At 32.0% G+C, this 17,305-nt stretch overlaps 1 protein-coding gene across 1 annotated transcript in view; it reads left to right on the top strand.

Moving 5' to 3' along the window:
• The first annotated feature begins 730 nt into the window (after positions 1 to 730).
• The window catches only part of LOC129799713 (WD repeat-containing protein 20), a 29,441-nt gene continuing 12,866 nt past the window's right edge, over positions 731 to 17,305 (top strand). Inside the window, exons 1-2 of the mRNA XM_055843875.1 lie at positions 731 to 1,519; positions 8,837 to 9,022. Of these exons, the coding sequence (XP_055699850.1) occupies positions 1,172 to 1,519; positions 8,837 to 9,022 (534 nt within the window). The 5' untranslated portion in view covers positions 731 to 1,171. The remainder of the gene's footprint in view (positions 1,520 to 8,836; positions 9,023 to 17,305) is intronic.

The raw sequence follows: 17,305 nt of genomic DNA, 5'->3' as shown, positions 1-17,305 counted from the left end.
TGGGAACGATCTGAACCCCAATTTGTATTAGATAGAGTAGATTATATTTAACCGGTTTTGGCAACTTTTCTTAATTTCAACAATGTGCTGATCAAAGCTAAGATTTTTTATCAAAAACGACTCTAATAATTTATGGTGAGAAATGTTAAGCGTAAAACTGGGGGCACCACAACTCATTTTTTCTACAAAAATGTATACTTTTGGTCTTGGAAGTACGGAAAGAGAAACAGAATTCCAGAGCCCAGTGTTCAAGTTCCCTTATAGCCATTTGAAGTTTTTCTTCCAAGTCACTTGCAAACGAAATTTGATACAGTCTTACTTTTAATTAACCAAAAAGACACAGCTATATATTATATCAAAATATCTACAAAAAAATATTCTTTATAGGGTAAAATGAGGTAATTTGGAACCATTTAGAATTTGAAACATTTGAGATTTTCTCACTGTTTCAGAGATGCAAAAGGAAGAAAAGCTGTTCCTTTTCTTCTTAATCGTATTTTTCTTCTATTTCGCGGTCTTTGGTTTTTCTTTGCTCATCTGAAACAATGAGGAAATCTCAAATGTTCCAAATTATAAATGGTTCCAAATTACCTCATTTTACTCTATTGGTAATATCGGTGATATTTTTATACATTACGCCTAAGTCTTAGGTGCTGAATAAAATAGTGATATGGTAAGAATTACATTCTTCATGTGACCAGATATTACGTAAGCATAACGTGAGTAATGTATTCACCACTGGGTTGTGGGGAGATGTGACAGCGGATTTGACAGTCTGTGTGAAATTTTTGTCTGTGCATAGACTTTTTTAATGGCTAATTTAAATTTAGTGAATTTCTGGAGATATTTGAGCGGTGTGTAGTGCGTGTTTGGGTCAATTGTGCACAATGCCTCGTGGTCCTGCATGCAAGGAAGCCTAGTGGGAATGTCCCGAGGTGCTAAGAAGGCGTAAATAGTGCGAGAGAAGAAAAACAGGGAGAGAGATTTTTCTAAGTGTTGCGTGTGTGTCAACTTGTGCGAATCCCTTCTCCCCATATTTCTTTTTCTTCTTTCTCCCGTGGAAAAAGTCCATTTTTTCCACAAGAAAAACTTGTGAGATATTCCTTGGGTGTTTTCTGGGGTGGAAAATCTTGATGTATTGGTGTGGTGAAGTGGGGAGCATTGTGTCGAAATGGCTGTGCAATTGGATCAGAATGGGAAGGATGATCTAAAGACTCAATTTGTCACACGGGAAGGCACATACCGTTTGATGCTTGGAGAGTACTCCCGGCCAAATCGTGTGGGATACACCAGCAATCAGAGTTCACCGCAGGTCCGGGTGTCCATTGTGGCATTGCCCACACACCTGGCTCTGCCACAATCTACTCCGACGCCCCAGCCAACCGCCCAGGCCACCAATTTAGCTACCACCAATGGACAGGAGGCGTCCGGGTATGCACTAGCTGCCGCCGGCGGTGACCGGATATGCTATAACTTTGGGAAGGAACTCTTCGTCTACGCCTATCGTGGCGTCAAGAAGGTATTAAAACATTAACACTAGCCCTCTCTGTCTCTTTCCTCCACTTGAGTCACACGGACACATTACATAACCCCGGAGGCCGCGTCTCTCACCAGATTTGTGGTGATATGTTTATTGGCACATCCGGATCATCAATTGAGTCACAATGCAGCGCTAATGTGTGCACTGTCCGTGAGGTTGACACTTCCCCTTCCCCTTTCTATTGCGCACACCTTAGGTGCCCCAAGTTCTACAAATCACTTCTCCTGGGGACTCAAAAAGGCCCCCACAAAAAATATTGCTAGAGTCTGACTGAATTTTTTTCTCTGCTCTATCAATCTCTTATCAGTAATTTGCAATTCAGTGATTTCATTATTTATTGCAGACTTTCACATAAAATAAATTGAATATATTATTTGTTTACAAATTCTTTATGAGGTGCTACTGTTTATAAATATTATTGTGGGTGGTTTTAGGGAATAAACACAGACTCAGCAGGGATTCTGTGGAGTAATCTCTGTCAATAAGACTTCTAGGGATGGGAAGTTTAATTTTTATTAGATTAATAACAAATATTTACCTGTTATTTATTTAATGACATTGATTTTTTTTTGGGATTAAAGAAAATATGTTGTACGGCCAAGAGTTAATTAAAAGGTTAAGTTTACAAGGTTTAAAATAAATTACGTCTAAAAAATATGCCTAAAAATTTTCTAATAAGGGAAGTCTTTCAGGCTTCGCACACACTCTCCTCTGGCCTCGAATACATTATATTTATTCCATATTTCTTTAATGAATCCAGCTGAAAAAAAAGGTCAAAGTCAGTAAAGGAATATGTGATCGGGAAAGGCTCATAATTTTGTGCAGTTTCTTATTTTGGACACTTTGAGGATAAAATTGGACACTAAAAAGAAATTTATTAAAATAATGATGGATTTTTATTCCAATATTTGATGAATAATAAATTCTATCTAAATATTTGTTCTTTTTGGAAGATTTTAACACTAAATACGTTAAATTTTGAATATAATTTGAACTGAAATTGCTTTGTTGAAAATTCAGTGTGAGCAATTGCTTACAAGAAATATGACAGAACTTCGTGTTTATACTTCAGTCTTATTTAGCTGTGGTGAAGTATGTACTAACAATGTTTATTCGCTTCGTGATATTAAAAATATTCATTGAATATTTTGTTGATTCACGTTAGTGGTGATTTGTACATTTGACCTGAAGTGAGATTTGCCTTGTGAATTAAATTTTTCGTGTAAAAAATGGAAAATTTTCTAAGACATTCACCAGTGATGTGATACTCCTTATTTTGGACAAGTGTTTTTCTCACGAAATTTCGTGAAATTTTAGCTTTTGTGATGACTAAGATTGACAAATGTCTGGGGAAACAAAGGAGCATCATCTCTACGAAAGAGATGTAGCGAGAAAAGCCTTGAAAGGCTTCGGGAAAGGGCAGGGAACGAGCGAATTCGCGAGTACTTGGAGTACCGAAGTCAACTCAATTTAATGAATAATATGGAAAGTTTCCGGGCTTCTTCTGACATTCTACGTTTCCCTTACATGAACAGGAAGAGAACTTGGTAAGATTGGTTCATCAAATGAAGAACAATGGGCATCCTGTTGAGGCGGATTATCTGTCCAAATTTACAGACAAGTTGTAAAAATTAATAACCAAGTTGTCCAAAATAAGAGTCAAATTCACCTCTACATATCAATTCATTTTTAAACGTATTAAAACTAATTTTAGTAAAAATGAGATGATAAATAGCTTGCCAAGTTTCTAAACAATCCTTCTGAAAAGAGAGTAACAAAAAAAGTCAATTAGTATTGAAAATATCGCACTTCAAACTTGGGATATCGATGCTTATATGCAGACTGTCCAAAATTATGAGCACTTCCCCTACTTCTCCTACAATTTTTATAGGGTACACGAGGATAAGAATTATGAGATGGTGAGTTTATGACGTGATAAATTCACAGGTTTGAGATCTGCTTTTATAAGTGTTTCAAGAAATTTTCACAAAAATTATTATGTTAATCCTAAGATATCGTAGGTATTTTACATGATACTTTGTGTGAAAACTTCACGAAATACTTACAAAAGGTGATCTAAAAGCTGTGACTTTCTCACGTGAATAACTCGCGAATTTCAGAATTCACCCTTTAATGGTGTCTACACACTAGAAGCTGTTTTCGTCAAAAATTATCTTTTTAAAGAAATTCTGACGTTTCTGCCTACAAGGATACGGGAAATTTAGCTAACTAAATTTAGCTAATTTAGTCAGAATTAGCTAACAAATGAAGTTTTTATTTCTATTTAATTATGATAAAAATGTTTGAATAATGGCCTCTCCATACACTAGATAAATTTATGTTTATATTAAAGCAAATTACTCATGGTAGCTTGAAAAAGTTCTCAAAAATGGGCATAAATTGCTCTAGTGTGTAGAGGCCATAGACTGCTAAATACTTCAATGAATATAAAAAGAAGTCTTTAATATGAATAAATAAGGGAAAGTCCTCTCCCTTCGAACTTTTATGCCTTCGAATAATGTGAATTTTCTTTTATTTTTCCTAAGAGATTTACACATTTCTATTAACTATTACTTAGCTTATGATCAATTATTGATAATTATGTGATAATTACTTGCAAGCCTCTTAGGAAAAATAACGGAATTTCACATTATTCGAAGGCGTGAACGTTCGAAGGGAGAGCACTTTCCCTTAGTGGTTTGCTATAAATTGCATGTAAAGTAAACTATTAGGCGAAAGTACTCTCCCTACGAACGTTCGTGCTTTCGAATAATGCGCATTTTCTTTTATTTTTCGCAAGAGACTTACACATTTCAATTAAATATTTAGCTTATTATTAATTATTGATTATGTGAAAGTCTTTTAGGAAAAGCAAAAGAAATTCACATTATTTGAAGGCATGAATGTTCGAAGGGAGAGTAAATTTCCTCTTCAAACTTCTGTCTAATGCCCTAGACACACTTAGGATTTAAGCTGAGCGAGATACGGCTTAAAGTAATTAAAATCAAAATAATGATCTATCAGTTTCTGACTAATCCGTCTCTCGGCTTAGTTAGGAGGAAACTGATGAGAATTTAGTTATATCGTTAACCATTTAGGAACGGTTGGATCATCGGTGACCCAAAAACGAAATTTTTCTACGCAATTTCAAGTCGTATCTTGCTTCAAAAAGTCAGAAAAAATGATATTTTCTGACCCCAAATGTTTGACCCTCTCGTGCTTGAAGGTTTAAGCTGCCTCTCGGCTTAAGTCAGTGTGTCTAGGGTTAATTCTACCCCTAGCTTATCTGCCGCGAGTTCCCCTATACCACTTTTGAGCATATCTGCCCCTTGAGCTAATTATATTATTTGGTAAGGGGGTTATTATATGGATTGTGGTTATGTTGCACATAACTTAAAACCCTTTCTTCGATATGTCTTTTGTACACCAAGAACGCCAAAATGTCTGTCTTTTTCTAGCTTAGGCATTTTCAAACCAAGAATGATTTGGCATACTTTTACAGCAATAAAAAATGTTTTCCCTAATTTAAAACCATATTCAGTTTTAATCTCAAAGTTATTTTTTTGGAGGATGAGATTTTTTATATTTCATTTTGACGCATTTTAGAGTGAAAGTCCTCATGCTGCAATTCTTAATTTATATTTCACATTGTCAAAGTCAGTCAATTGAAGTGAACAAAGCAATTGGTTAAGGTCGATGGTCGTTCTATAATTCAGCGTTAGATCATTCGTCTAGATATCGAGAGATCTTCAGTTTTATTCTGGGTGAAAGCAAGGATTATTCCCAATTCTCGGTATATGAAAAGTACAATCAATATTGAACTAGAAAGTTCTAAAATTTTTACATAATGTAAAAGTTAAATTCAAGAACAAATCCAAGATTTTTTTTTGAAAATATTGCTTAATTTTGAGGTTCATATAATAAGCCATTCGTATCCTTCGTACCTATTGTATATTAATTATAAACTAGACTATTTTGAATAATTTATTTCTGTGAAATTAATGGATAAATTGCTGTCGAGATCGAGATTGGATTTTTGGGAACTTTAGTCTTTTATCTAAATTAATAATATAAATACTTATAAAAGCTTCATTCTGATGTAAATTTCTACAAATGTTTAGTTTAGAGGCTTATCTTGCATTTCATGAACAAATTCAATTAGCTTGAAAAGATTTGATTAATAAATTCTCTAGAACCATTTTTTCTCATAAATTGTTTCTTGTATCAGCTTCCATCATATTAGTATTTTGTCAATTTTTTATATAACTATTTCAGAAAGCAACGTAATCTACATAATTTTTTTTAAATGAGCTATTTAGAAAAGGATAAGAATTAATTCAAAAGCAATATGTTAAGTTTGAAAATTAAAAAAAAAACAGTCAACCAAATTTTTGAGGGAGATAGGGGCAGATGAGCCACCAAATGAATTTTTCATTAACAAAAAACAGTGATAAGCCTGATTGGACTTATGGTAGGTGCATTGCAAATAATCCATAAGTATTAAGTATGGTTAAGTACTGATTAAGTATGGTCGAGTTTGCAAATTCGGATTGGGAGCAAACTCGAAGTCCAGTAGGGGAATTGTAATTTTCGTGGCATTGTCACGCGTGAGTTCGAAACCTGACAATGCCATTCGAGCTTTTTTTGTCATATCATATGAGTTCGAAAATGCAATTCATTGAATTTTTAATGAAATCCTTTACTTGATGAATTTATGAAAATATAGCACGTTTTGGTTAGTTTGTTTAAAAAAATTCATTTGAATAGCCAGAAATCTCAAATATGTGACTTTTGACAATGCTACGTCTGCTGAAATAGCAATGTCACGGCTTCAGAATCGCATTTTCGAAAAAGCTCTACTAAGATTCGAACCCAATTTGTCATATGGCATTGCCAGAGCGTTACAGAATTCCCCTCCAGATAAGCTTATGGTAGTTAATATTTATTACAGGCAACCTCAAAGTGCGTGCAACTCGAGATAGAGAGATAGAGACCTCAAACTTGACATACATTTAGAGATTTCTTTAAGCTTGAAATATGCGAAGTTTCACTTGAAAATGTCGAAAATTGTAAGAGAGATGCACAAAAATATCTGTAAAGCTGTCAAGCCGAATATCTCTGAATAGATTTCGAGAAAAATTGAAAAATCCGTTAAATTCTTAAAAAAATCACTTTTCACCAGAACTGAAATATCCCGAGGACTAATATACTGTCGTTTACGTTTTATTTTTTTTTAAACTCATCTACACAGAAAGATCTTCGAAATGAACCTAAAAGGAGTGAAAAAGCATAATACATACCAGTTATTTATGGAAAACTCTGCATTCTATTCTTTGGAAGTTTTTCCTATAATTATCGGCTTTAACTCTTTCACGTCATTAGGTTCATATATGACCCGGGGAAATTTTTTTTTTGACTATTTACATTAATTGAAATCTATCGGTTTGTGCACGACATCATAATAGAAGGATGTAAGATTCTTGGCTAATTTTCTCAAGACTCCAGATATTCAGGAAAAGAAAATATTTGAGATCAAAAATCACTAATTTCGAACTTTGTGAAATGACTTTCCTTTTTCAATTTTTTTTATATTCATTAATTTTTTTCAGCAAAAAGTTCTTTAGAAACACAAAATAGAATATCCAAAGATTGTATATTGCATATTTTGATATAATAAACTACTCTTAATTTTCCAGAAAAGCACGTAGAATTTTCCGGGTCATATATGACCCTATTGTCGGCAAGGGAAAAGTTTATGAAAGTGTTTTCGTGCAAACAATGTAGTTGGGACAGTTGGGACATTGTTTTTCTTTGTAAAATCCAGAAGGAAAATATCTTGCTCCTGGACATTTCATCTTATATCTGATAAATTATAACTGAAATATTACTAACTAAATATTATATTTGATGTATTGTGTGTGAATAAATATGTAGATAAGTTTATTTCTGCCAAAAACCACTCAAAATATTGTGACAGAGACTGTTCAAGGGATTACCAGGAAGATTCCTTGAACACAAGGAGTACAGCGTTCATCAAAACAATCCAGTTTGCCACGGTTTTGGCCAAATTAATAACTTCAAGCAAAAAACTCTTAAAAAGCCCATGATATAGATTTTTAAAATGGTATGAATACTTCCCTTGCCGACCGACAATAAGGTCATATATGACCCGGAGTTTTTCCGAGTTTTCACGCATTGAATTTTTTTTTCCTTTCAGAACTATTATATTTGATCATAAAGCATTAGGAAAAACTCAATTTTACATGAATTCAGTTGCTGAATAAAAGTGTGACGCGAAAGAGTTAACAGACGGGGCTTTTAATATAGTTAATTGTCTTATATTGATTTATTGATAACCCTTTCTAAGGGGATGCAAAGTCTAAATTTTTGTATAGGTTATAATTGCTAAGAAAAAATAAAATCAATTAACTAAATGCCTGAGCTGTTAAAATTGAAAATTAGAAGCATAAGAAATATTTAAGAGAAATATTTTAAGCGATGATTAGTTATCTTTTGAGAGAAAACAAAGTGAGATTAGGGAAAAGTGTGATAATCCTCCTCAATATTTGCTTCAGAGATAATGAAAGTATTTCCATATTTCTTGTTCACTTCTAGACCTATTAAAATGATTCTTTTTTTTCTATGGACTCTTGAGAAATTTGAGGTATTATAGGTTTTGTGTGAAAACTTTGTCACCACTTTGAACAGTAACACAAATATCTGACATTGAAAATTCATGCTTGTGCAGGACAGACTATATTACTGAGGGTATTTTTGTTCGCGGCTCATTAAAAATTCTTACGTTTCCGTGGGAAAGCCTTTTTCCTGGCTTGATGAATGAACCACAAGAAAATATTCATGAGACTTCAAGACAGAATTACATTTCACACACAATTATCAATGCTGATCATTTCATTTTCTTCCATTTTATTATTATTCTATTTATTCTATTGACCACATTTATTGCAAAAATACAACTTTGATTACGAGAAAAATTGCATAAATTCTGGTTTTTCTCAATGGCATTCATTGAGGTACAATTTATTGGACATGTTGGATGTATTAATAAAAAGAAAAAAAAAAGATATATATGGCTTATGGGCTTGTTTAACAGTTGTCGCATAATTCTTTAAGAATTGCTATGAAAGAATCTCATGGATTAACCACAATCTTTTTTATTAAATATAGAATTTTGTTAGATGGAAATAATTCAGGCCATTTAGTAACAAGAACGATAATTACTGAAAAAGACGTAAGATTCTTCATTGACCATGATTTGTATGTTATCATTTGCAGCAAACGGCAGATCTGAGTAAGCCGATTGATAAGAAACTGTACAAGGGAACCAATCCCAGTTGCCATGATTTTAATGCAACAAATGCTACAATGGAAGGCGCTCCTCTTCTTGTTGGATTCACCACGGGACAAATACAGCTGGTTCAGCCGGGTCGTCGTGAACCTGGGAAATTGTACAATGAGGAGGTAAAAATCCCATTAGAAATGTTTGCATTTTTGCTTCCCAAATGTTGTGTTTTTTTTTCAATTCTATTTTTTCTGTGTGTGTAGTCAGTGATTGGAAGAAACAAAAAAAAAAAAACAGAGAAGTTAGAGAAGAAGACTTAAAGCAAAAGACATATCGATTAGAGGGAGGCCTAATGTGTGGGAATTGAGGGGGGTTGTGGCATTGATTGAAATTTAGGGAATTTACAGAGGGAGAAATTTAGCAAAAGAAAAAAAAAATTAATAATAACTGCAAATATATTCCTCAGTTTCTGCAAAGAAAAGAACTTCACCATAGAATTTTGCTATTGTAATATTGATGATCTTGAGTGGGTCATTTTAGAGACCGTTAAAGACTGTAATCAAAATGTTTGGAATATATTCCACCTTCAGACAACTTTAGACGTAGTCGAGATCCTTAATTTTACTCAATTAAGAAGAAAAATAAATGGTTAAGAAAAACTCGCTGAGTGTTCGAAATTGAACGTGTTATTGGTAAAATAGTTATCTTTATTTTACTTTTAAAATGTAAAGAGACTTTGAATTTTCTCTTATTAATATTTTTTTTCAGACGAAAGAGTCCGAATTTGGTCAGATTGATTGAATAATATACGTTTAAAAATGGGGTTACAAAGCGTTCGAAGCTTTGCGAAATGCTCGAACCCGTGACTTAGATGCTGTATCTCAAAAGTACTTTTTCGGATCATTTACCGTTTACCGGCTCTCAACCGATTTAAACTGATTAATCCTTCGAAATAGTTTTTAAGTTTCCAGAGTAATAGAACTGATTTTTTTCGAACAAAAGTTGCTTATCGGTTCATTACCGATTCACAATCGATTTAAACTGATTCATAAATCACTCAAAACACTGCCCTAAAATAACTTAGAAGTAATATAGGGTAAATGTTCTAATTCAAAACCATTTTCAGACGCTTTAACTTTGACAGAAGATTCAACACATTAATATTTTTTCTGAAGAGAATTACATAAATTTGCTCCTTGATTCTTCTAGAATGTTACTGTTCAGTGAAAATTCTTTAAATATAATTTGAAAACTTCTTAAATACAAGAAAAATACGCGAGCGTAAAATGCTTCTATTGGAAACATATTAATCCAAATGGAGACAACGGAAAGTTTCTAATTGGAGACAAACAGTATAACTGAAACCGCAACGAAAGGCTTCCAAAACCTTGTTAAGTTGCTCTTGAGTGCAGAATTTGTTCTTATTCCTGGTCTTTTCTCTTTTCCCATCTAAAACAATAAGAAAATCTCTCCAAAAAATAATATTTCCGGGGTTTCCTATTGAAGTATTTGCAGACACTTCAGAAAAACCCTTTTTGTTCACGAAATAGGTAATTATTTCATCTGAAAACTTCACGTACCGTTAACAATAAACTTAATTTAACTAAAATTAGCCAGAAATATGACATAAATGTTAAACAAAACGAATAAAAAACAGTCACCTTATTGTGTTTTTCATTGAAAATCATGGTCGATCGATGAAAAATTCTATGATGAAAAGGTACACTTTTAATTTTTCTGAGAAATGAACAAATTAAAATTTGTGAATATGAATGGATTTTTGCGTTATTTGGAGCAAAATTAACTAAATAATGAAACTGTGGTATAGAAAATATAGAAATATAATAATTTAGTACTGTATTTATCATGAAAACAGTGACGTTTCCATTTGGAGTAGCAAAAAAATTCCATTTGAAGCAGGTTTTGAATTAGCTTAATTTACCCTAATTGAATTTTAGATAAAAATTAATTATCAGTTATGAACCGATTCTTTACTGGTTTATAACCGTTTGGAATCTGTTTAGGCTTGTCAGGAATTCCAAAACCTTTCCAACGAGTTCAAACGTCAACCGCTTCGGTTGAGAAATACGCTTTTTAGAGCCTTTTTAACCCTTAACCTTGAAAACTCGTTATTAGGAATGATTCTACGCGATTTTCGTATAAGCACGAAATGTTTGCCTGGATAATCTCCAAAACATATCCAAAAATGAAGAAAGAAACGCACGACGGGTTTTCAAGCAATCCAAAAAAAAAAAAGGTTTTTGAGGGGCATGTTAATGATCCCAGGGTCGACTTATGGCGGAGATCCCCCGAAGATCCCAAGTCTCTTACTCCAACCGTTTATGCTTCAATATAGTTTTTCGAAAAACATTATAAAATAGATTAAAAAAAAACAAAATTAAACAAAGCGTCGAGTTTAGGACATTTCAAGAAACTAAGAAGAAACCTGTAAGATTAAAAAATATTCTTATCACCAAGTTATATTAAGTGTTTTGGGTTTAAGAATATACTTTAGTCAAGATAATTTTCATTTGGCAAGTTCATATCACTGAGAGAAATCCGAAAAAGTTAAAATAACCTTCCGGAAATGTTAATTTTACCCTGCAGTATTGATCCAAAATCGGTGTAAATATTATGCTTTTTAGGTGTATTGGGGGTTAAAGTTACCTTTTTTCATGCTAATTTTACCCTTAAAAAGGTGTAAAATTAACATTAAAAAATGTTGATATATTTTTACACCTAAAAAGTGTTAAAGTTATAAGGAAAAAAAGATAATCGCATCCTCTTTTTTTTCTCAGTGATGGAACGTCAAATAGAAATCTGACTAATGGTCTCTACAGACTAGAGAAATTTATGTCCGTATTGAAGCAAATTCCATACGCATGTTTAGGAAAAGCTCTTCAATCACAGCGAACAGACTGGGTTTTTCTACATGGTCGTTGCTTTTTTACGCCTTCATTGCTTTTTTACACGTGGAAAAAATATTAAAAAATTGCTGCACTAAACCAATTTTTGCACCAATTTGATGTTTTTCCGTTCTCTGAGGCAATATTCTTTAATAAGAAAATGATTTATTAGTAAAATTTGCCAAATCTAAAAACCACGAATGAAGAGCAAAAAGCAATTGACCGGTTAATTGCTTTTTGCTATTTGCTCAAGGTACTTATAATCAGAAAATTTTACTAATATATCATTTTCTTTTCAAAGAATATTGTATCATAAGGCGTAAAAAATATCAAATTAGTGTAAAAATTGGTTTGGTGCCGCAATTTTTTGATTATTTTTTCCACGTGTAAAAAAGCAATGAAGGCGTAAAAAAGCAATGACCATGTAGAAAAGCCCAGTCTGTTCGCTGTGAATACGGACATAAACTTCTCTAGTGTGTAATGGCCTCTACACATTAGAGAAATTTATGTCCATATTGAAGAGTTTTTCCTGCAAAAGTGTAGGTAAATTGCTTCAATATGGACATAAATTTCTCTAGTGTATAGAGGCCATAAGAGGCCTTAAGGAATTTGCTTCAATATGGACATAAACTTCTTTAGTGTGTAGAGAGACCATAACACACATCCGTTAACATATGATGGAAGAAAAGTCAAGTTCTCCCGTTAAGAAAAATTATTGCGGTTTGAATTTCCCCAGTCTCTTGAATGGGAATACCAAAAAGCGATTTAAGATGATGATTCATTCTATGTTCCGCTCATGAAGTATACCACTAGTGAGAAAATTCATAATTACATGTGCACTGAAAATAGTTTTTTTTTTATGAGCGAATATACTACATATCGCTCCTTGGAAATTACAAGGGGCCAACTCATTTTTGGCGATTTTGAGGTTTTAAGGCACTCAGACAGAGAATTTAATAAAATTTCAGATGATATGAGTCAATAAATTTCGTTATTTGAAAATTTTTTTCAAAATTTTACTCTTTATGATTGCTTGCACGGTTTTGTTTGAAGTCAAGGGGCACAAAATAGATTTATCGTTCAAATTTTTGTGAAATAAGGGACTAACTCAAGCAAGTTGAGTTTCATTCTAATTTTATGAAAATTTGCGCATCATTTAGAATAACAAAGAGCTAACTCATAAAAAAACATATTTTGAAAGGTGAAAATATGTATGTTTCGATGTTTATAATAATGCTCATACAAATAGAAAAGAATTAAATTATTTTTATTAACATACTTAGGGTGGAATCACCACTTCTCGCCAGTGCCCCACTTCTCGCCACGTATATTGAAATCGCTATTTTTCACGATTTATGAAATAAATGAGCCGCAAAGTTACTTGTATTTTTATTGCTGCTACGTATAGAATCGAAAAACACTAATTTTTTGTTTTGAATTTAAATTTTTGAGCATTTTTTAGAGGAATATTTTAAGCAAGTGCATCGAATCCAATATTTCTTACCAAATATAGTAAGTGTCATTAAACTTTTATCGAACAAAATTTAATTTTTGAATAAGTAATTTGCTTATTGAACATTTAATTACGTTCGGCAAATACATAAAATTTGTATTTAGTTAGTTAATATTTCATTTTATATAATTTTTATGTAAAAATGAGCCATGGCGAAAAGTGGTAATATTCTAAAATTGATTCACCACCTGTCGCCATAGATTTTCAATAGGCGACGCTAACTTCACTTCATATATTCTCAGTTGTCAAATCTACTTTGTTTACTTTCTGCTATAGTCTAATAATTTGATTTCTCAAATAAAAGTGAAGGAAAATCATTTAATAAGAATAATAATAAGGTGAATATGAGGAAAAAGAAATGCTGAATGTATTCTTTGTATAATATTGCTCAAAATAATCGAATTTGAACTTTTCCAAGTGGGTGGCGAGAAGTGATTACAGAACTGGCGAGAAGTGGTAAAAAGTGGCGACGAAGTGGTTATTTTTGCATTGTTAATAAAAATCAGGTTTTTAGGTACTCCCGCGATAAATTGTAGGACAATTGTTTTGACGAATCTAGAGCCAATATATCTAAGTAGCTTTGTCTCAAATTTGAGTTATCTGATAATAAGGGGTCGAAAGTTATAATACAATTAATTTAAATTTTTCCTAAAAGTGGCGATAAGTGGTTACTCCACCCTAATTGAGATAATTATTTATACAAAGTTGAATCTTTCATGCTGTCTCCTGAAAAATGGCTCAGATTGAGTTGGCCCCTTGTAATTTCCAAGGAGCGATATGCAACCACACATTCGGTTTCGTCATAGATATTAAAAATTTCTCACTGAATTTAGTTGAAAATTGTGATTTGCAAGAGGTGCTAAATTCATAACTATCATCATGTTGTAGCTAAAATTTATATGACAATTAAAAGTGCAATGAGCATTGTGACTCAATTGTTGGAATAGTTCATAAAAGCAGAAATTATATATTCATTTTTTCTTAATAAAATAAATAATCATGTGTATCGAATGGGAGATACTTGTGAACTTTCCTCCTGATTTAATTTCCGTGTCATTTTAAATAAGAATGGCGAATGTGGATGAATAATAAAAAAAATATTATTTCCCTGGTAGATTCATGGTGTGTTCAGAAGCTCGAAAAGCCTTTTTATGTAACACTATATACCTTTTTTGTTCATTGCAATTTTTTCCTTCACCTTCTAATGCATACACAAACACCTTGTGGAAAAAAAATGAGATTGTAAAAGAATCTCTCAGCTAAAAATGTTGTTCTAAAATGATATCTTCATTAGATACTACAGGGTGTTTTACAATCTTTTTGTTGGATTTTTTTTTGTTCCTTTTTAGGTGATTTAGGTAGTCTCAAATATTCCTTTAATTTTAGATTTGGCATCTTGTATTTTGTGTAAATCCTAAAATAAAGAAAATAACATAAAAGTGAATAGAATTCGAATATGATAGATGTTAACCACAATTTTTTTTTCTATTATGCTCTCAGAATAGAATTGAAGCATTCAATCAAATATAATGGGTACAAATTCTAATTGGTTTTAATTAAAAACAAACAACAAACTTCCTATTTCAACATGAAATGCGACAAAATTGTGCGATGAGTCCAGTTTTCCAAGCTGAAAATGCATTTTGACATGAAATTGAACTGAAAGTCATATTAAGATTTAAAAAATAGAAAAATATTGTTGTGCACAGTGAATGGGGAAAAAATTGCAATTTTCTACTTGTTACACCGATTAATTGAGATTAGAGAGGATACCATTTCTTTCCACACCTTTATCTTATTTTTCTTGTTTCCTTCCCGAAAAATATTTTCAGAGGATTGTTCTTGAATTCCTATTTACTTTGTTCTGTCATATAGGGTGAAATACTTAACAATATCACTTTATTTGTCATACACTGAGAGAAATCCGAAAAAGTTTAAATTACATTTCGGAAATGTTAATTTTACCCTGCATTACTGAAAATATTTACCGAAATCGGTGTAAATATTATGCTTTTTAGGTGTATTATGGGTTAAAGTTACCCTTTTTCATGTTAATTTTACACTTAAAAAGATGTAAAATTAACATTAAAAAATGTTAATATATTTTTACACCTAAAAGTGTTAAAGTTACGAGGAAAAGAAGTTAATCGCACCCTCTTTTTTTCTCAGTGTAGAAGAGAGAGAATGAAATTTTTAAAATTTATTTACACAATTTCTGATTTAATTAGGTACTTTTGCTTAATATATTTTATTAATTTCTTTTTCTACGATATTTAATGATTAATAAAAATGTTTTAAGAAGATTCTAATGCATTTATAAATAGATTTCATAAGAGTATCAAAATAGATTTTATTTTCAAAACACAAGTCATAAGCTCCAAATATTAAATTTGCATTTTTTTTTTTTGTAATAAATTACCAATTATTATCAATCATCGCAATTCATGATTGTTGAATTGCATTTTATAGAAATTAATTATGTTATAACTAGATTATTTTCACAGCAATTTTTTATGAGTGGAAAATATTTTGTCCAGGAAGATTAATAAATATCAATTGGCAAGTCTTTAGAAATAATTTTAGAGAGATGCATTCATTTGATCGAATGTCATCGTTATCGAGTTCAATTCATTTAATTCACCACTCTATCGACAGTTAAAAGTACATTTACACTATTTTCAATAGCATATCACTTGTTGGTGATAAACACATTGCAACTAATAGGTTGAACATGCATAATTGAATAATATTCGAATTAATTCTGATCCATTTGCTGTATTGAGAGGGTAAAAAGTTACGATGCATTGATTAAATATCAATTATTCCTTTACTACACATGGGTTGTGGTTTTACTTTTTTTTACGATTGTAGCATTTATAATTCGGAAAATATTTTCTATAAGACCACAAAATGGTTTTTTATCATAACAACATGAATTTTCAATGCTAAATTCATATAACTAGGACTTTTCGGTTTTAGCTGAGATTTTTTGCAATCCCTTGCTTCGTTGAGGCCTCCAGCATACCTTTTATGAAATAGAAATATTTATCCCTTTCTTTTTCAAACGTATCGCATACTGGTCACCAAACCCGATCCAATTTATAGTTGAGTGTGAATAAAGATTGGAACAGAAAGCTAGTGATAAGCCTAGATCAGCTTATTGTAGGTAAGATTCTTAAGATGAGAGATTTTATACAGTAATTTGGAATCAAATTTCTGAAAAATTGCAAACTTTTTATTTAAATCAAAATATCTAGGATATAAATGAACTTACAAGAATCTCCTCTAAAACTTTGCCCCAAAATGTGATCTTATCGGTTGCTCTGTAGCCGAGATATAATTCAATTTATTTGTTTTGAAACACATTTTTTGACCACAGCGGGCTTTTTGTCTATGTGACGAACTACGACAGTATCAGAGAATGCTTGAATTTTGTAAAGATTTTCTTTTAAACATTATTTTAAAGGAACAGATTATCTTAGCTGGCTTATGTAGGTGAGATTCTTAATGTGAGCTAACTCGGAATGTATGCAAATTCGATTTAGAGCTGAAGTTGGGGGACGCCATTCAAGTATTTTTGAATCAAATTCGCGAAACTAAATAAATAATGTATTGAAACCAAAATATCAAGGATTTGGATGGAGTGACAGAAAAGTGATATATGGGTGAAATGTAGACCAGAATGTTCTCTATAATTTTGTCGTCTAGATCTCATTGATTAATCAGAAGCCAAGATAATCGAGGTTGTTTGTTTCTGAACTCGTTTTTTCGACCAGAGCGCCTTAAGTATTCATTTGATGAACTTCAACTATATGAAAGAATTGTTGTATTTTGCGAGACTTTCCATTTAAAACCCTATTTTAAGTATCTTGGTCGAGTAGAAGCAGTCAAATTGGCATCTGTGTGGTTTCAAAGCATAATTATGAGAAAAAAAAAATAAATTTTTCACACTAAAACGACAAAATCGGACAGATCGCATCGTCTAATCGAAAAATGATGTACAGTAGACTCTCTCTCAATAGGGCATATGGGGCAAAATGTCA

This window comes from Phlebotomus papatasi, chromosome 1 (assembly GCF_024763615.1).
Source record: "Phlebotomus papatasi isolate M1 chromosome 1, Ppap_2.1, whole genome shotgun sequence".
Taxonomy (NCBI): Eukaryota; Metazoa; Arthropoda; class Insecta; order Diptera; family Psychodidae; genus Phlebotomus; species Phlebotomus papatasi.
The sequence above is the reverse complement of the archived record's forward strand: the minus strand, read 5'-3'. Positions and strand labels throughout refer to the sequence as shown.